At 43.1% G+C, this 21,408-nt stretch overlaps 1 protein-coding gene across 2 annotated transcripts; it reads right to left on the bottom strand.

The window, feature by feature from the left end:
• Window positions 1-3,498: 3,498 nt before the first annotated feature.
• RAD1 (RAD1 checkpoint DNA exonuclease) lies at window positions 3,499-21,216 on the bottom strand. 2 transcript variants are annotated; one of them, XM_089689437.1, is made up of 6 exons: window positions 21,158-21,216; window positions 15,386-15,664; window positions 15,117-15,225; window positions 11,109-11,367; window positions 8,931-9,029; window positions 3,499-4,278 (listed from the first exon to the last, which is right to left on the bottom strand). In XM_089689437.1, the coding sequence occupies exons 2-6, from the start codon at window positions 15,578-15,580 to the stop codon at window positions 4,095-4,097; spliced, it is 846 nt and encodes a 281-aa protein (XP_089545563.1). In that variant the 5' UTR covers window positions 15,581-15,664; window positions 21,158-21,216; the 3' UTR covers window positions 3,499-4,094. The 2 variants fall into 2 exon arrangements, with proteins under 2 accessions (XP_089545563.1, XP_089545564.1); XM_089689438.1 differs by lacking the exon at window positions 21,158-21,216 and adding an exon at window positions 15,783-16,759.
• Between the last annotated feature and the right edge of the window lie 192 nt (window positions 21,217-21,408).

Below are 21,408 nucleotides of genomic sequence, written 5' to 3'. Positions count from 1 at the left end.
GCAGCGAATAAATTCGCATCGAATTTCTCACGCAAATTCGGCGAATCAGCCGAATCGAATTTTTGAATAATTCGCTCATCTCTAATTATATCTTGTTTTCTTCTATCTTTGCACTCCCTACAACCTCACAAACACCTCCTTTCCTCTCTCTGATCACAATCTCACCACCTTCACAGTGTCCTCGTCTTCAAACACCTATCCCTCCAAGCAGCATTTACCTGCAGAAACCTTCACAACTTGAACCCTTCTCCTTTCCACTCTGCAATTGACCGCCTCTATGACAGAATCTCTCCCCTGTCCTGCCCTAACCTGGCCACTGCTGTCGTCAACAGTTCACTTTCATCCACATTAGACTCACTTGCTCCTCTAACTACATGAAGCATCAGGCCCCGACCATTACAACCTTGGCAGACTGACCACACCAGAAATCTTAAGAGACATAGCCGTGCACTGGAGCGATTGTGGGGTAAAACCAAATCACACCAAGCTTTCACCCAATATAAATCTGCTTTCTTAACATACAATTCCTCCCTCCATGCTGCCAAACAAGCCTACGTTGTCACTCTCATCAATAGCTCTCCACCTCCACCCAGCACCTCACTCACTGCTTACGAGATTGCAGATCATTTCAAAAACAAGATTGATGCAATTCATAGGGGCATCTCCACTGCACAGACATCCATCCCACTTAGCATACCTTATACTAAACCTCCCTCAACACTTTCCTCTTTTCACCTTGCTACTACTGAAGAGGTCACTAAGGTTTTCTCAGAAGCCCGTCTCACTACCTGTACCCTGGATCCTGTCCCCTCACAACTACTACGGTCACCCTCTTCTTCCATGCTATGCTCCCTCACTCACATCTTCAATCTCCCCCTCTCTAAAGGTGCCTTCCCCTTCCCTCCAAAGCATGCGCACATCACTCCCATACTTAAAAAGCCTTCGCTGGACCCCACCAACCTAGACAACTTAAGACCCATCTCCCTGCTGCCATTTACCTCTAAACTTCTAGAACGCTTAGTCTACAATCGCCTGAGCTCCCACCTCACTGACAACAACCTTCTTGACCCTTTACAGTCTGGTTTTGCTCACTACACTCCACTGAAACTGCCCTACTAAAACTCACTAATGATCTACTAACTTCTAAAACCAATGGCCACTACTCCGTACTACTTGACCTCTCTGCGGCTTTTGATACTGTTACCATCCCCTCCTCCTCAAAAAACTCCACTCTCTTGGCCTCCGAGACTCTGCTCTCTCCTGGTTTTCCTCCTACCTATCGCAACGCTCCTTCAGTGTTACCTATAACTGCCTCCTCCTCTTCACTCCCTCTTTCTGTAAGGGTCCCTCAAGGTTCTGTCCTTGAACCCTTTCGCTTCTCCATCTACACCTCCTCCCTTGGTCACTTGATAAACTCCCATGGCTTTAAGTACCATCTCTATGCTGATGACACACAAATCTATCTTTCTACTCCTCACCCCTTCAGTCTCCTCTCGCATTACTAACCTACTAAGTGACATATCGGCATGGATGTCATTCCACTTCCTCAAACTCAATCTTTCAAAAACTGAGCTCATACTATTCCCTCCAGCCCGTGCCCCCTCCCCTGACTTCTCCATCAAGATCAACAATACAATCATCATTCCCTCCCCTCATGCCAGGGTACTAGGTGTAATCTTAGACTCTCATCTGTCCTTTGAGCCTCAAATCCAATCGCTGTCCAAATCTTGTAGACTTCACCTCTACAACATCTCCAAGATACGCCCGTTCTTAACCTCGGAAACTACTAAGCAACTTATTCACTCCCTGGTTATATCTCACCTTGACTATTGTAACTCCCTCCTCATTGGCTTACCTCATCGCAGGCTATCCCCTCTTCAGTCTATCATGAATGCTGCTGCCAGACTCATCCACCTTACTAACCGGTCCATATCTGCTATCCCTCTCTGCCAATCCCTCCACTGGCTTCCCATTGCCCAACTGATAAATTTCAAAACATTAACAATAACATATAAAGCCATTTATAACTCTGCCCCAAATTACATCACCAATCTTGTCTCCAAATATCACCCAAACTGTACTCTCCTCAAGTGACCTCCTGCTCTTTTATGTCCCATAGAAAATGTTGATTTTGAAAGGAAAGTAAAGACAAATCTGTTGGTGTACTCATTTATGCTGAGCACTGTACATCCTTTAAGGCTATGTTCACATCTAAGCAGATTGCCGTTTCTGCAATTTCATGGTGCATTTTACGTTTTGTTGTTTATTTTGCCAATAGGAAAGTATTGACTTTGATGCCACTTTGAATCAAAGCTGCATCCATCCAAAGTCACATCAAAGTAAAAATTTTCATATTAGCAAAAAAACAACACACTTGCAGTTTTGGTGCATTTCCATTGAATACTATTGCAGAAAAAACACAATCTGCTGCGGGAAAAAAAAAGTCACTCATCCTTTCAAATAAATGCACTGGCTCAAAATGCGCAGATTTGAACTAGATCCAAAGGAAATCATGTTAAATGAACTATAGTGCTTTTCTGAAAACTGGAAAATGCATTGAAATTTGCATAAGTGTAAACCTAGGGTAAAGCTGAATTCCAGGTATGGCAATCTTTTACATAGTTACATTGATCCAGGTTGGACCAATATAGGTTTGCATGTGTCATCCTTTTGGAAGCTGGAAATCACTGCAGTTGGCACCTCTACTCCAATAGATTCTCATTTTTATGCCAAGTGAATGCCCTGCTGCATACTGAACATAGGAAGTTGCCCAATTGGTATGGGTGCCAATCAGAGAACATGTTGCATTCTCTAAATGAATGAGAAGTGTTTCTTTGTTGGATGAGGTGGAGATTGTGGTGCCATCCCCCCGCCTCTCCAACGTGTTCACACTTTGTATCCTAAATAATGCCTGTGCTGAGCGAGTGATCTCCCGTGTTTACAATGCAGCAGGGTAAATGATACCGGTAGTGTGAATGGAGCTTTAGAAAGTCTTCAGACACAGGGGTAGTGCAGAGTTGATGCCAATGGCTTTGGACCTGGAAAGCATAGTCTGGGAAGCAACCCAAGTAAAACCCAGTTCAGCCCAACCCAACCCAAAAGTCATGTCCAGTCTAACGAGGTCCATATGCAGAACTCCAAAAGCAAGGCTGAGGACAAGCATTCTGAAGAGAAAACTATAGCATCCAGTTATAGGGGAGATTTACTAAAACTGGTACACTCAGAATCTGGTGCAGCTGTGCATGGGAGCCAATCAGCTTCTAACTTTCACTTGTTCAATTAAGCTTTGAAAATAAAACCTGGAAGCTGATTGGTTTCTATACAGTGCTGCACTCTCCAGTATTAGTAAATTAACCCCATAGAGTCTTGACTGACCAGAAAAGAATAAAAAATTAATTTAAAAAAAAAAAAAGAATAGTTTAGTCTTTAGCATAGAAGAGCTGGCGGAAAAAAATGTCCATCCTCCTAGGACACTAGCAGAAAACTAGAAAATACAGATTTTCTACAGAAAATATTTTTTAATGTGTTTGAAAAATGTAAATAAAATATAATAGTACAATCAACTGTATATTCTGTGAAAAAAAAAACAGTAATGGAAACAAGTGACACTTATTTCATTTTTCTTTTTTATGAAAAGGGGAACTTCTGTTTTGCAATATTTCGGAGACTCAACTCACCGGCATCCACCTTTGATGCAAATATAAATTGTGGGTGGACCAACCCCTTCATATCTGTCACTGCACTTTATTGATGTGTAATTACGTGACCACGTTTATAAGAAGCAGCCAATCAGAAGCTGCCAGTGGGAACAGCTTCCATTTGCACACTGAGCCAAGTTTTATCTATGTTTAGAACCACAGCACAAAGAGGAATAATGGAAAATACGCAGGAACATTCATGTTGAGGAGCTTGACTATCACATCTCACTTCATCTTGTGGCTGAAGCGGTAGGTTCTTCAAATGTCTTGTTACTGGAGTCATGTAGGTGAGTAACAGTCTAAGGAGTTTAGCAACACAGATCAGACCCAGCACTATGGATTCAGGGTTGGGTGGATTAAATTCCTTCTGATATTCAGATGCAGCAGAAGGAATCTCTAGGATTCTGCATCCTGCACTTCTTCATCTGGACAGCAATAATATTCCACAAAGCAGATCTGTCCGTCCTCATTCCTCACCATGTACTGCAGGGAGAGGAAGCCCCGGTTATCAGTCCGGATAGACACCTTACATGACAAGGCTAGGGCTTTGGTGGATGGCTTCAGTAAGGAGATTTTATATCTGAAAGACAATTAAAAGAGCACTGGTCACAGTGATGAAGTTACTACAACTATTTCTATGAACTGTTCACGGTGTGTTGAAGGTGGAGTGAGCGGTATAACATGTTATGAAATGATTACTTTTGTACCCATGCACACACATAACCCTGTTGCCTTAACTGAGCTGGTTTGACTGCAAGTAAGAAGATTTTCCAGCCACAGAGTCAGTGATGGCTGACCTTGTTTAATTGGAAGTATGACAATTTTTATTCCATGGAAGCTGGAAATCACTGTAGTAAGCATAGTTGCTCCAGTGATCCTCACTCGCTTCCAGATCCTGTGCTGAGCGCCTGGCCTGCTGCACTGTGAACACATGTCGTCACTCATTTGGCACAGGCACCATCCAGAGAACACTTTGCATTAATTGAGAAAATGCAAAGTGTTCTATAATTGGACGAGGTGGAGACATCACAATTTTCACCTCGTCAATGAGAAAATGCAAAGTGTTCTCTGAATGGCACCCATTCTGAATGCAACCTGTAGTGTCCAGTGAGTAGCAGTGCAGTTGCCTGGCACAGGACTCAAAAGCTAGTGGCAATCACTGTAGTAGCAGTGCCTACTCCAGTGATTTCAAACTTCCATGAAGACCCCACAGCTATGGCACATATATACTTTCATTAGTCCAAGCTGGATTACTGTAACTATGAAAACAATTCCATACTTGAAATTTAGCTTTAAAGCAGAGTTCCTCCTGAAAAAAAAAATAAATAAAAGTCAGCAGCTACAAAAACTGTAGCTGCTGACTTTTACATTACAGACACTTACCTGTTCCTCGGTCCAGTGGTGTCCTCACCATGGTTGGTTTCACCGACCGTCTTCTCTCCCTGGCGCCGGCATCTTCAGTGTGGGCACCTGGCTGTGACAGCTTGCGGCTTCACAGCTGGGTGCCCACTGCGCATGCGCGAGAAGCGCTGCGCTTTGTGAATGGCCCCGTAGTCTTCTGGGACCTGTCACCTGTCCTAGAAGACTACAGGGAAGGAAGGGGGATCAACTTCCGCTTCCGATTGCCAAGGCAATCGCAGCAGAAGTGGGAGCAGGTACCTGTCAAATTCGGGTACCTGCTCCCCCCCTGCCCTTCAAGGTGCCAATCCTTAATGGGGAGCAGGGGACAAAGCCTTAAAGCAGAACTTCCCCTTTTGGGTGGAGCTCCACTTTAAAGAACACATCAGTACAAAGAAAATCCCCAAACATTCCACCACTTTCTTGCTGTTCCTGCTAAACTACTACTTCAATTGCTGTAAAATGTCATCACTTCCAGGTATAAAAGAGTATGTGACCCATCACCTGCCTCCCTACAATGCAGCCCATGATGACTTTGTGGGGGTAGCAGTGGGGACCTGAATGTTGGGGCAGCAGCAGTAAAGATAAGTATAGGCTTTGAAGGATGTCTAGGAAGTAGTGAGAGAGGTGGGTTGTGCAGACGCAAGTTGTAATGCAACAATATTGCATTTCAAAGAGATGTGTAATAAATATAGAAAACTGACAAATATCTACTGTTAAAAGGTTAGAGGATTGAATAACTTCAGGTAAATTAGAAAATACTTTTAAACCAAATCTGTGTTAAAAAAAACAAAAAAAGAAAACAGATCTCATATAGTATATAATTTTACCCGGCCATCTTTCAATTTTCAGTACTGTAATACTTTGACAACAACTCGATCATACAACACTGTATCCAAATTAATTTTATGTCATTTTTTGAGACAGATAGAGCTTTCCTTATTATTAACCACTGTTTTTTTTTTTTAATGTTTTAATTTTTTACTATATTAACAAAAAATACCATTGAAAAAAAAGTTTCTCTTTATTTCTTGTAAAATAGAAATGCCAGGACAAAATGAACATCATCAAAATGACTCCTTTTTGGAAGGTTGACAGACCAAGGTGATCTAATTTTTTGCCACAATTTTTTGGGAAATTAAACATGCTGGTGTTAAAAAGGGGTTAAAACTAGTGATGCATGATATATCAGCAGCCGAAAATTACTGCTCGAAAAAAAAATTGTCGTTTTGCAGAAAGAAATCTTAAAAAGGTGCTGACGAAAATAATTGACTTCAATGGAAAATCGTGTCCCAATGACTTTAATTCAAAAACACCTCTATTTAAGTTTTTTTTAATTTATATATATATATATATATATATATATATATATATATATATATATATATATATATATATATATTTTAGTTTCTGTCCAATTTTTGTGTGTTACTTTCAATAAAAATTATTTTACGTTCCTGGATTGTGGTTTTTAAATTAATTTTCATTTAAATTCATGATATTAATTAAACATTTTAATATAATACAATTACATATAAAAAAATAAATATTTATTTTAAAATACTGTCCATTTCAGTTTTGGTTTTCAGCCAATTGCATCCTAAATTTTTGGTTTCCGTTTCAGTCCAGAATTTTAATTTCGGTGTACCACTAGTTAAAACATGGAGCGTATACGGCCATACACAGAGGGAGAAGGAGGTGAAAGGATGATGTACTGATCACATACTGTGGGAGGATGGGGATGTGATGGTTAATGTGCAGCATTAGGGAGATAAAGGATTAATATACATGTCACTGAAGAGATACGATGGAGATCAGATGTACAAAAGAGAAGGGGGGATGAAAGGGTTAAAAACCTTTACTTGCAGCTTTTGGAACTATCCCAATGATTTATTCATTAGTTCCTCTTTCCTCCCCTTCCTCCATCATAAGAGATAGAGGCAGGTCCACACACTGTTGACATCTGTGATTGGTCTATCTATGGCAAATTAGAGCAATCCCAAAGTACAGAGCCACTCAGATCAGCTCTGTATACAGTGTCTGTGCACAAAGCAGTCCAAGGACAGCTCTGTTTAAAGGCATTAATGAGTGTAAAGATCCCCTGACATTGCTTTATGAAGTGCCATTTATAAACAGCACTGGGTAAATAACTGTCCATCATAATGCCATTTTTTAGACATACTGTAGTACAAATGTGGTCAAAAGTATAGTGGATAGAGTATAGTTAGGGAATACAACATTCTCAAAACATTCACTGCAGGTGTATCTTCCTGGTGCATGTGTTTTAAATAACAGTTATTGATGGCTTTCCCAACTACCCTAGGAATATTAAAAATGATTTTCTATGGATGGATTTTTCTGGCTGACTGTTCTTGTTTCTCTGCGATACGCCCTGCACCAGGGTGCTTATTAAAAGTACATTGATATGCCAATGGTGATATAATAATCAATATAACAAAAAAGGATATATACCGTATATTCCGGCGTATAAGGCAACTGGGTGTATAAGACGACCCCTAATTTTCCAGTTAAAACACAGGTTTTGGGCTATGCTCGCCGTATAAGACTACCCCCCTTCCGAGGCAACACCATTTAAAAACATCAGATTTTTTAATTGAAATGGTTATGACTTACCGGTACTTAAAATCCTCATGTTCATCCTCTGACATCATAAGTTCATGAATGACATCTTGTGATACATTTGTAAGACAGTCATCATATGGATCAAATTCCAAATCAGATGTTACTGCTGGATGTGCGGTAATACGGTAGCTTCGGCTACATACAGTATACAGTATATATACAGCCCGCTGGATGTGCGGTAATACGGTAGCTTCGGCTACATACAGTGTACAGTATATATACAGCCCGCTGGATGTGCGGTAATACGGTAGCTTCGGCTACATACAGTATACAGTATATATACAGCCCGCTGGATGTGCAGTAATACGGTAGCTTCGGCTACATACAGTATATATACAGCCCGCTGGATGTGCAGTAATGTACATACAGTATACCGCGCTGAGCCAAGCTGGCTCAAAACAAATGTCCCTATGAGAGATTAATCTGTCAGCCCGCTGGATGTGCGGTATATACCGTATACTGAGCCAAGCTGTTTCAAAACGTACCGGTACGTCCCTATGGTAATCAGACCGCTGGATGTGTATATGTACAGTAGCTGAGGCTACATACAGTATTCGCTGGGCCAATCACGGGGAGCAATGCATTCTACTAATGAATACAAAGCCTGCTTAATATCAGATCTGCAAACACCTGATGATGTGTGATTTCACTTTTGATCTCTTTAGACTTGTTTTAGATCAGATTTGAATAAACTGTTTTGATCAACCAGGGAGGAAATTTATGAATCAATTTAAAATAAATACAGTTGTATTTCAGTCGATCAGATTATGAGGTTACATGGTGGAAAAAAAGATGTGATTTATAATTTATGGTCGTAAATTCCAACTGTATCTTAACGATCAATCGAAATCCACTTCCCCAAGAGTGGCATATTGATCACATGGGTTGTTGACTACAGATCGATTATTCCAATTGGAAGAGATAGATCACAAAAGAAAATCGACATTTTATTGAAGGTTGTATGGCCACCATTAGAGAGTACAGCCAGGATATGACAGTCATATTATACAAGCTGGCCTTTATTTTGCTGAAGTTTTCAGGTCACCTGTCTGACAAGGAGAAACTATGGGGCAGGACATCCCAGTTCGCAGGGCCATTGTCACCATTGTGACTGGGATTTGTCCTGCATTAGCACACATCATGGCGGACTAAGCATGGAGTACAAGGCAATGGTAAGTCGCGTCATATCACCTGTTTGTCTGAGTCTCTGTACAGTGGAAGGCTTCTATTAGATCGGAATCTTTAGGGTAATCCAGGTGAGCACTTCCTGCATTGCCAAATGTTGACAACCTGTTTTATAAACAGCAAGGTTTTCATTAATAATGATCAAACTTCAATATACATTAAAGTGTAATCCCAACTTAAAATGGCATTCAACTTGTGGTATTCAGCAGCAGTATAAGTCACTATATAATGTAGATACACTTAAAGTGTATGTAACCTCTAACCAATACATATCTCTTAGTTGCTTCCTTTTGGTCTGACCATATTTTGACCATAAGATTACGGAACGCCAAAAGAATCAATTTTTTGTTTTTAAAGTTCGTACACTCAGTTGCTGTAACTAAGCCATTTCATGAAATAATTGGCAAAAAGCTAGATCCATTTGTTGATAAGAACTAATATTTTGACTCAAACCCAAAAAAAAAAAAAAAGTATTTTAAGTTCTTAATCAGATGATACAGGCAATTAAAAACATGGGACAAATACTTCCCTTGGTCCTCAAAGGGTTAAGGTGAAACTTTAGTTTAAAAAAAAAAAAAAATGGCGGACAGGCAGGAATTTTAATGCAGAAGAGAAATGCTTTGTCTCTTCTGCATTAAAGTTACTCACCTGCCTGTCCGCCCTTTGACAGTGAGCCGCACAAGCACAGCTCAGTGTACAAATTTAGCAATGCCGAATCTGACTGAACTGAAATTGTTTAATTATATCTGTTAGACAAGTGCCAAAGAAAACAAAATAGCTGTTCATCTAGCCAAAAAACATGTAAGCCGATAGCAGTCCTGAGGCAGAGAGCACAGATCAATATCAGTTAGCATTGTTCCCCGGTATCTCTGTGGACTACAAAACACCTCGAAGACAGCGTGTTATGGAATCCTCAAACAATCCCTGTCCGAGGGTGACAACACTGCTCAGTACGGTTGTCAGTTGGTTGCAGTGGCAAAAAGGTGAGCTTTAATGCCTACATACCACAGATACAGTATGTGTTATTGGGAAATTGCAAATGACATATTTCCTTGTTAACCACTTCCCGACCGCCCTACAGCAGAAATACTGCTACAGAGCGGCACAAGTGCGCAAAATCTTGTATATATACGTGTTTTTGCATTTCCAGGTACCTACCTACCCCTGCCCGCGCCACTATTCGCTGCCACGGCTGACAGTCACCGGGTCCCAGCTGGTGATTACCCACCGGTGCACGATGATTACCTAGCATCTCTGACACGGGGAGGAGGACTGTTTTGTTTACTAACAGTTCCTCTCCCTGTCAGCTCAGGCACACTGTTTTGGATGGCTGTGCACAAAGCATTGGGTGGCCAATGTTTCTGTGCTGAGAGCTCAATGCGTGCTCCCAGCACAGAGACAGACTTATAAAAGATAGCTCTTGTCTTGTTATTGATTGGTAGCCAGCAGAACTGGCTCCCGATCATGTGACCACTGTGATTTTTGTTAAAAAACTTACCTAGGTGGATTCAGCATTGGTCCGATACTGCATCTGTCCTCTACCAGTTTAAGACTGAGAAACGAGCGATCAAAGACCGCAGATCGCTTAGTTCTCAGTCAGCAGAGAGACGGATGACTGTCATTGACCGCTCTCTGCTCGACCCCACCCCCCAGATCGATGAGAGACTGAGCCAGGTGCTGGTCCAGGGATCTGGGTGAATCCCGACTTTAAAGTCTGGATCTTTCCCTAACCTGGACCGGCTGAGCAGCCGGCAGAAGACTAGCCCACTGTCGGCTGAAAACAGTGCAGAACGAATTTTGTCTATACTTCTCCTTTAATTAGGATTGATAGGTTCCCTGTGCTGTACTGCGTCTGTCAGAGCCACAGCATAGAACAGTTCAGCTGGAGCTGCATGCTCTGGATTGCACTGCTTGTCACCAGAGCTAGTGTCCCCATTGGTAGATTTCCTCTCCATTCCTGCTCTCAAAACCATTCAAAATTTGGGATTTTCTTTCACTCTCACTGATGATCGGCGGCACTGATTGTTCTAACAGGCTAGTGGTACATAAGCCGAATCAGACCAGCTAGCCCATACATGGATCAAAATTTGTCTGGTCCCTGCTGAACCAACCGAATTTCGATCCATGTATGGCTGGCTTAAGAAAAACCTTTTTCTTTGGGTTATGATTAAAGAGCAGACATACCTGAAGTATGGTTTAGTGGGTGACATTGTGATCTGCAGGAAGTCACTGGTCATGTCCAACTCAGAGAACGCCTCTTTCAGTCCCTCGGATTGCAGAATGATTTTATTGACTACATTGGTGCTACAGAAGTCAAAGTCCAATGTCTCCTCGGGTTCCTGAGTGTGAATTTTACACACTGTCATCACCCCTCCTTCTTCCAGGAACAAGATGAGGGGGTGCCCATAGCCACGGTAACACATCTTCAGAGCCGTCAGAGTTGCTGTGAATGGAGAATACAGCAAAAATGAATCAACAAAACAAAGGCTAGCCATGTCCAAACAATGCAATGTATTCAGTAGCGTATGACCATAATAAAGCTACATGTATCTGATCTGGAAGATGCAGAGCTAAACTGGTTAGATGTATGAAAACCCTACCAAGCATTCTCTTATTTGCTCCCTTAAAAGTGGAACGTAGGTAAAAAAATTAAAAATGGGTGAACAAGCAGGATGTTTAATGAAGAAGAGACATGCTTTGTCTCTTCTGCATCAAAGCTACCCTACCTGCCTGTCCACCACTGTCCACTGAGCCGCACATGCGCAGCTCACTGCACAAATTCAGCAATGCGCGGGAGTGACGTCTGGGACAGAGCACTGTGGGATCAGAGGGGAGTATAGTTCTGCTTTAAATCTTTTAATGCTTTAGCTGCCAAAGCCATTTTTGCAAACATTTAAAAAATAATTCTAGGCCTGAAGATTACTTAAAATCCCCCCAAAAAGTTAAGTGTAAGTGCTCGGGTGTAATGTTTTTTTTTTTACACTAAACTTTGGGGTTGATTTACTAAAAAACTGGAGAGTGCAAAATCTGGTGTAGCTGTGTATGGTAGCCAATCAGCTTCTAACTTCAGTTTGTTCAATTAAGCTTTGACAATAAAAACTGGAAGCGGATTGGTTTCTATGCAGAGCTACACCAGATTTTGCACTCTCCAGTTTTAATTAGCCATCCCCTTTATTTTTTTATCACATGGGGATAAAAAGTCCCCTGTGTGATACTATTTTGGCATGACAGGTTCTCTTTAACCGCTTTCCCTCCACAGGATTTACCCCCCTTCCTAACCAGGCCATTTTTTGCGTTACAGCGCTACATTACTTTAACTGACAATTGCATGGTCATGCAACGCTGCACCCAAATTAAATTTATGTCTTTTTTTCCGCACGAATTGAGCTTTATTTCGGTGGTATTTGATCGCCTGTGCATATTTTTTTTTTTGTATAAAAAAAAAAAAGCGACAATTTTGAGAAAAAAAAACAATGTTTTTTTACTTTTTGCTATTAAACATGTCCAGTAAAAACAAAATTAAAAATCAAATTTCGTCATAAATTTAGGCCAAAATGTATTCTGCTACATGCCTTTGCTAAAAAAAAAAATCCCAATACATGTAAATTCATTGGTTTACATGAAAGTTATAGCGTTTACAAATGGCAGTATATATACTGGGATTTTTTTTTTTTTTTAACTAGTAATCAGCAACTTATATCGGGACTGTGGCGTGCATCTGACTTGGTGTCACTGACATCCCCAGTGACACCAATACAGCGATCAGTGCTACTAAAAAGCACTGACACTGTACTAATGGCACTGGGCAGAAAGGGGTTAACATGAAGGGCGATCATTGGGTTAACTGTGTGCTGTGTGTTTGTGCTTCACTGTAAGCACACTGCTTTGGATGGCTGTGCAGAGCCATGCAAAGCAGTGTGCATGGGCTGACAGGGAGAACTGTTTTTTTTAGTAACAGTTCTCCTCCCATCGGAGATGCTTGGCAATCACCGGGCGCCGCACAGGGACCCAGTGATTGACAGCCACAAATGGCAGTGCGGGTAGGGTCCCGTGTAGGTGCGGGTAGGGTCCCGTGCCCGGAAATGCAAAATCACACACACACACACACATATATATATATATATATATACACACACGATTTTGTGCACCCGTGCCGCCCTGTAGCCATATATCTGCTATAGGGCGGACGAGAGGCGGTTAGACACCAGGAGGGTTTATTTACTAAAGCTGGAGAGTCCAAAATCAGACTCCCTTCTGCATAGAAACCAATCAGCTTCCAGGTTTCATTGCCAAAGCTTCATTGAACAAGCTGAGGTTAGAAGCTGATTGGTTTCTATGCAGAAGGGAGTCTGATTTTGGACTCTCCAGCTTTAGTAAATAAACCCCCAGGGGTCTCACTTGTCCTCCAAAAAAGCTAATGGACCGCAGATTGCACTCCATTAGCCTCTTCCCTGGCTAAAGAGGAAAAGGGAAAGAGACAGCACAAGCCAGAAGTGACATTTAAAGGATGCTTCAGGGTCCTGACTAGGCAGGGAAGATCAGCGAATAGGTATTCAATGGTCTTCCTCCCCTCTACTTGTCTGCACCCGCCCTGCCAGTCCCTGGTCCACCGTTGGGAGTATGGAGCTCAGGAAACATAGTGAGGGCTGGGGCATTTGCAGTGTAGTGGGGCTGACTAATGATCCAGGGATAGGTGGAAGAGCTTGATGGCTTATTGGGAGTGTGTGTAAAACCCCCTGCTGATGCTGTCAACATATGCCACATGTTGGCAGGGCTAAAGGAGTAGTGTACCCTTCATACCATGTTTAGGGAATAACATGAAACATATTAGCATTATCCAACCCCTCCACAGGCTGTAATCCATTCACAGGAATCTGTGAATGGGAAGTCTACACTTCCCATCTGCCATTGCAGCAGAGGGACTCATAGATCACACTGACACCAAACCTGTAGTCCATTGTTTACTTCCTCCAACCCTATACTAGAAGATCCGTACCTCTGTACAGAGCTGGGACCTTGGCAAACAATGCAGGGAAAGGTGCATCACATCAGTGGCACACTGACTCGGTTGCCAGGCTCTGGGAGATTCAATGCAAAAATGTAATAACGTGTATGCATTTATGACGTTTTTGCAAAATGTGGATTATTCTGCCTTTATATATCCACTACATCTCTGGAAGATTTTTACCCCCTTCGTGACCAGGCCATTTTTTGCTATTTAGCACTGCACTACTTTAACTGGTGATTGCACAGTCATGCAACACTGTACCCAAACAAAATTTACATCTTTTTTTTCACACAAATAGACATTTCTTTTGGTGGTATTTGACCCCCACTGGGTTTTTTATGTGATATAAAATGAAAAAGGAAAATTTTGAAAAAAAAAACCAATGTTTTACTTTCTGCTATAATCTTTATACAGTAAAAATTAAAAAAAAAAAAAATCTAATTTCTTCATAAATTTTGGCCAAAATGTATTCTGCTAGATGTCTTTTATAAATAAAAATCCCAATTGGTGTATATTGACTGGTTTGCACGAAAGTTAAAGCGCCTACAAATGATGGGATATATACTGGAATTTTTATTTATTTTTTTATACTACTAATGGTGGTGATCATTGACTTATAACGGGACTGATATAGTGTGGCGGGCAATCTGAGCCTCGCTGGGAAGGGGTTAAAATCTAGGGCTATCAAGGGGTTAAATGTGCGCCAATGTATGTAAAGTGTGCTGCTTTTACTAATATAGAGACAGAAACAGAGAGATCGTTCCCTCTGTACAGAGCTCTGTGCTGATTGGCAACACAGAGCTCTGGGCTGTGATTGTACACGGCCAATTAGCAGGTCCCAGCCATGAATCATTGGCCGGGACTTGCTGACAGGCTTCCGCTGTATACAATCACAGCACGTGTCAGCAGGGGGGCGTACAAATGAAACCCGGAAGTAGGCAGCGACATATGTATATATTGCTTTGCCTACAGCGGCCGCCTGTCCGCCATGAATTGCAGGTGGGCGGGAAGTGGTTAAACCACAGAAAATATTTTATTTTACCTGTTTAATAAATGCAAAAATATCTGGTGACCCTGCCAGAAATCTTGTGATCTGATAACTTCCCATGCCCTCTGCTGCCTTTTAACCAATATTATTTTCCCCAGCTATCCCAATGTACTACAACTCCCCCCCCCCCCATTACCTGGCACAGCACTTGCACCAAATATGGTCAAACAATCCAGAAGGACGGTGAGATTAATTCGGAAAATCACAGATTCTTCTTGAACACTGAATTCTTGAAATATCCCGGCCTGTAAATAGAAAGGCCGCCATAAAGGGAATATTAATGTGAAGTGACAAGGAAGCAGAGAGATCGATGATGCTGGAAGCAGAGAGATCGATGATGCTGGAAGCAGAGAGATCGATGATGCTGGAAGCAGAGAGATCGATGATGCTGGAAGCACCGCTCACCTGAATGAAGGCGTTGGCTTGCAGACATTTGGCATTTTCCACAGTGACTTTAAGGCCGTTGCTGGTGGCAAAACAAGCAGCGTGGTCCTTGAATTGAATGGCCTTCAGGATGTTGGACAAATTGCGGACGTTGTCGAGGCTGCAGGTAAATATGTACTGATTGTCGTCCACCTCCGACTGCGACAAGAAGGCCATGGCAGTGAATGACGCTGTTCACAAAGAGGTAACACTTGCGTACCAGTCTGTATGCACACCTTCATTACCAGGCCATCTTCAGTGCTGTGATAGTTTGACTGACAATTACTCATGTAACACTGTACCCAAATGCATTTTATATAACATATTAAGACAGACACAGCAATATGGGATTGCTTACATTTACTTTTTATTTCTTTACCTTAAAAAAGATGATGCCACAATCGCCTCCCCTGCTGTGATCCTCCTTCTTCTGTGTTAACATTTCACTCATTCACAACAGAGGAAGGGGAACGCTGAATATTTGTAAACACTACTACTGTTTAGACTTGTGATGGCTGTAATGGGTTCACAGCAATCACAAGGTACAGAGCCACTTTGATTGGCTCTGTAGACCATACCTTTGATCTGAGCTCTCCAATGACAGCTCACATCACAGCCATTCATGGGCACACTGGCTGCCTGAGTGTATTTCTGAAGTGATGTTTATAAACAATGATTACATGACCGCCGATCCTTCCTGCTCCGCGGGCGTACAGACCCTATGAGCTCCGGTTCACACTGGTGTGACTTGTCATGCGATTTGACGTTTCCTAATTGCATGACAAGTTGCACCCTATTATCAGCAATGGAACAGTTCATATTGCCACAACTCATGTCAGAGTGATTATGAAAAAGGTTCCTGCACTACTCTTTGCCAGTTTCATTGCAACTTGTATAGACTTCTGTTATATGAAGTCGCAAGCCACAATGAAATCAGCAGTGCAAATCACACCGATATGCGGCTTTGATGCGATTTCAAAACTGCACCAGTTTGAACTGGAACTTAGTCTGCATTAACACCTGTGTGAAGCAGATGCATGTGTTTCCGCATGCATTTCCAGAATGCCTTAAAAAAAGCATGTTGGGCTTGAAGGGATTGTAAAGGCAAAAATGTTTCTTTTAAAATAACATATATCATACTTACCTGCTCTGTGCAGTAGATTTGCATACAGCAGCCCCGAGCCTCATCTTCTGTGGTCGCCCTCAGGCACTCCTGGTCCCTCCCCTCTGTTGAGTGCCCCCCACAACAAGCAGCTTGCTATGGGGGCACCTAAACAGGCTCAGTGTCCATTGACACATGGGGGTTTATTTACTAAAGCTGGAGAGTCCAAAATCAGACTCCCTTCTGCATAGAAACCAATCAGCTTCCAGGTTTCATTGCCAAAGCTTCATTGAACAAGCTGAGGTTAGAAGCTGATTGGTTTCTATGCAGAAGGGAGTCTGATTTTGGACTCTCCAGCTTTAGTAAATAAACCCCATGGAGTCGTGGCTTGGCCCTGCCCCCTCTCCCTCCTCATTGGCTCACTGGCTGTTATTGACAGCAGCGGGAGCCAATGGCTCCTGCTACTGTCTCAGCCTATGAGGAGAGGGAGTCCCGGGATAGTCGAGACTCCAGTGGACATCGCTGGATGGAGAGGAGGCTTAGGTGAGGTGGGGCTGGAGGGCTGCTGCACAGGGGAGGTTTTTTACCTTCATGCATGGAATGGGACCTGAGACTAGGGACTAGCAGGGAGGGGTGACCTCACAGTGTAATGAGCTCCGATTGGCTGCTCATCAGGAAAGGGGCATGTCCGACATATCCTTTATCCCTTTTGCTGCCAGAGACATTTTTGTGGTTTTTGAACTTGTTTAAAAAATCATTTAAGGCCTGAAGATTACACAAAACCCCCCAAATATTATATATTTTCTGAAATCAGAGACCCTAGAGAATAAAATAGCGGTAGGTCCAATTTTTTATGTCACAGGATATTATCACAAAGGTCTAGGAAACGCAAAATTTCAGTAAAAATACACTTAAGTTAATTTCAGGGCACAAATAGCAATAAATTATCCAATTTTTTTTGTAAAATATAAAAGTCGAGATAGCATCGAGTAAATAGATATCCAACATGTCAAACATTCAATCTGCGTTCGCTCGTGAAACAGCAGCAAACTTTAGTACCCTATATTTTCTATAGGTGAAACTTTTAAAGCCCCCTATAGGTCATCAGTTTAGTGTTACATAGGAGGTCTGGTGCTAGAATTATTGCTCTCCTTCTGACGTGCGCAGCGATATGTAACGTGTATATCACAATCGATGTTTTCATGTGTAGGTGCCCCAGCGTGTGCTTTTACGTTTGTGCCTGTGTACATATGTGGGGGGCCTTGAAAAATTTGGTGGGGGGGGGGTTGGTTATCTGCTATGATGCAACTTATATTTTTTATAAATAAAAAAAAAATTATACTTAACTTTTTCTTTTTTTTTATCACATAGGGGACAAACAGTCCCCTGTGTAATGATTTTTGGTGACAGGTTCTCTTTTTTGAGACATGTCTCAAAGGATGTCTCCCCTGTGCTCCTCTGAATGTAATGCAGTGCGATGTGCTCTGCATTACATTCAGAGGAGCACAGGGGAGACATCCTTTGCTCCTCTGAATGTAATGCAGAGCACATCGCACTGCATTACATTATTTCCCAGCCTTGATGGCCGGGAATCTGTCAACGGGGACCCGGAAGTGACGTCACATCACTTCTGGGTTAGGACAAGAAGGGGAGGGCGCGGACATGTCCACTCTCCTATCTCCTCTATACCTGCATCCCGACATACCGCTGGCACCCACTGAACCAGTCCCGGGCCCGCAGATGGGCAAGCGGAGCCTGGAACATATAGCGGGTGGGGGAGCGGCAGCGGCTGGCACTGTGTGGAAACAATTGGTGGCAGCGCTGACGCCCGAATGCTTCCACCTGACAGGTGAGCCCGCTGAGTGCCCGCAGCAGGGCTAAAGGCAAAAAAAACCTACCTACCCTGAGCCCAGATCTATATGTCCCGGGAGTTGGGGGATATGAATTGCACATCCCTGTGAGGTATATAATGAGGTCAGACCTAAATACTCTCAATTTGTATGCAATCAGCCCGCCCTGGTACTACATAGCTGAAGGTAAATCTCAAGGTGATTAAACAAGAAAATTGTATCATTTATGGCCAGCCTAGGGGAGGGTTATATCCCGTTAGGTTTTTTTGCCATCTGTGTCCTACTGGAGAGATTTCCCTTCACTTCCTGTCCCATAGCTAAAACAGGAAGTGAGAGGAAATCCCTCCCCATCAGAAGGCTTTCCCTCTATTCCTATTCTGGTGACAACCTAAAATGTGGGATTTTCTTTCACTTTCAATCCTGGCGATAATGGTGAACAGGACAATTGGAGAGGGCGAATCTTGTTAAGGCTTCACACCAAATCCGACTTTGAAATTGTGCGACTTCACGTAGATTCTCGGGATTTCAAAGTCAGACGTCAGTGCGACTTCAGGTGCGACTAGGAAGACATCTGTGCGACTTCATGCACAGATGTCTATGCAAGTCGCACCTGAAGTTTCAAAAAGTAGTGCAGGAACTACTTTCCAAATCGGTGCGACTCAGATGGAGTCAGAATCGCACAGATTTCACCGCTTCCATTGCTGACAATAGGGTGAGACTTGTCATGTGATCTGAAACAATCAAATCGCATGACAATTCACAACGAAGATTTGACTTTGGTTATAATTTTAAGAGACTCAGCATTCAGGACATTTATTTAAAAAATAAGCCTCATCATATTATATGTGTATTTAGTATGTAATATGAACAACATTCACCTGTAAAAGCCTCCCTTGTGTGGACATCCAAAATCCAGGACTGCTGCTGGGCTCCACCACCTTCAATGTGATGCCAACAGCCCCAGCAGACTCAGAGCTGTCCTAAGAGTGATCCTCTAGTCTAGTATTTGGGGGGAGGAGTGAAGGGGAATACTAGAGGATCACTCTTAGGACAGCTCTGAGTCTGCTGCGGCTGTTGGCATCACCATGTAGGTGGAGCTGGGCCAGCACAGACAGTAGTTAGACACTCCTAGAAGAGAACTATGACATCCAAGGAAAGAGGAAAAGAGCTGGGCCAGCATGGGCAGTAATTACACGCAGACCTCCCAGGTGAGAAGAGTATGAATTCCAAGGAGGGAGGGGAACAGCTGGGCCAGTATGAACAGTAATTGGACATTCCCAAGTGAGTAGAGGACTGTGACATCCAAAGAGGGAGTGGAGGAAGAGCTGGGCCAGCACGAATGAGGAGAGGACTATGACAGCCACGAAGGGAGGGTAGGAGGAGCTGTGCCAGCACAGATGGTAATTAAACACTCCTAGAAAAGAACTTTGGCATCTAAGGAGGGAGGAGAGGAGCTGGAACAGCATGGACAGTAATTAGACAAGGACCTCCCAGGTGAGGAGGACTATAACATCCAATGAGGGAGTGGAGGAAGAGCTGGCCCAGCACAGATGGTAATTAGACATGCCTAGAAAAGGACATTGGCATCCACAGAGGGAGGGGAGGAGGACCAGCACAAATGAGGACTATGACAACCAAGGAGAGGGGGAGCTGGGCCAGCACAAATGAGGACTATGACAACCAAGGAGAGGGGGAGCTTGGCCAGCATGAATGAGGAGAGGACTATGACATCCAAGGAGGTAGGGGAGCTAGGTCAGCACAGACAATAATTAGATGCTCTCAGGTAAGGAGAGGACTATGACATTCAAGGAGGGAAGGAAGGAAGGAAGAAGGAGCTGGGCCAGCACAGATGGTAATTAGATACAGCTAGAAAAGGACTTTGGCATCCACAGAGGAAGGGGAGGAAGAACTGGGCCAGCATGAATGAGGAGAGGACTATGACATCCAAGGAGGTAGGGGGGAGCTGGGGCAGCACGGACAGTAATTAGATGCTCTCAGGTGAGGAGAGGACTGACAACCGAGGGAAGGAGGAAGAGCTGGGCCAGCAAAGACAGTAAATAGACACGCCTAGAAGAGGGCTATGATGTCCAAGGAGGGAAGGAAAGAGGAGTTGGGCCAGCAAAAGACAGTAATTAGACATGCCTAGAAGAGGACTATGATGTCCAAGGAAGGAGGAGCTGGGCCAGCACAGACAGTAATTAGACACGCCTAGAAGAAGACTATGATGTCCATGGAGGGAAGGAAGGAGGAGCTGGGCCAGTGCAGACAGTAATTAGACATTCCTAGAAGAGGACTATGATGTCCCAGGAGGGAAGGAAGGAGGAGCTGGGCCAGCACAGACAGTAATTAGACACGCCTAGAAGACAATGATGTCCATGGAGGGAATGAAGGAGGAGCTGGGCCAGTGCAGACTGCAATTAGACACCCCCAGAAGAGGACTATGACATCAAAAGAGGGAGGGAAGGAGGAGCTGGGCCAACACGAATGAAGGGAGGACCATGTCATCCAAAAAGGAAGGTAGGAGGAGCTGGGCCAGCACAGACAGTAATTAGTCACTCCTAGACAAGGACTATGGCACACAAAAAGGGGCGGGGCAATGTAGGAACTGTCTCTTCCTGGAGGAGTCAGATTTTCTAGCAATCTCAGAGGTACCTTACTGGTGAATATAGAACCATCTATGGAGGGAAATCAATGCAATTAAACCATCTGCCTTCCATGCAGACAGGAAGTTGGTGACAGGGTCCCTTTAAGAGACGTCCACCCCATGCCCAGAAGATTACCTCCAGCACCTCCTCCACATACCTCATCCACTGACACCCGCCATGCAGCCGCCACCATACCTCACTCCGACAAACTGTTTTTAATTTTACAAGAGACTGACAACTTCAAATAAAATACGTCTGCATTTTTTTTGTTGTAAATTGATGTAGCCGCCATTTTCTTGTAGATCAAGATGAGTTTTAGACATAGGATAAACCTTCACAAACATGGCGTCCAAAGTGGAGACATGAGTGGTGGTCATACACACAGAAGGTGTTCTCTTGAACCTGAGG

This window comes from Staurois parvus, unplaced genomic scaffold (genome assembly GCF_062004578.1).
Source record: "Staurois parvus isolate SC_StPar_1 unplaced genomic scaffold, SC_StPar_1.0 ptg000475l, whole genome shotgun sequence".
NCBI classification, from domain to species: Eukaryota; Metazoa; Chordata; class Amphibia; order Anura; family Ranidae; genus Staurois; species Staurois parvus.
Note: the sequence above shows the minus strand (reverse complement) of the source record. Positions and strands in the feature narration are given on the sequence as shown.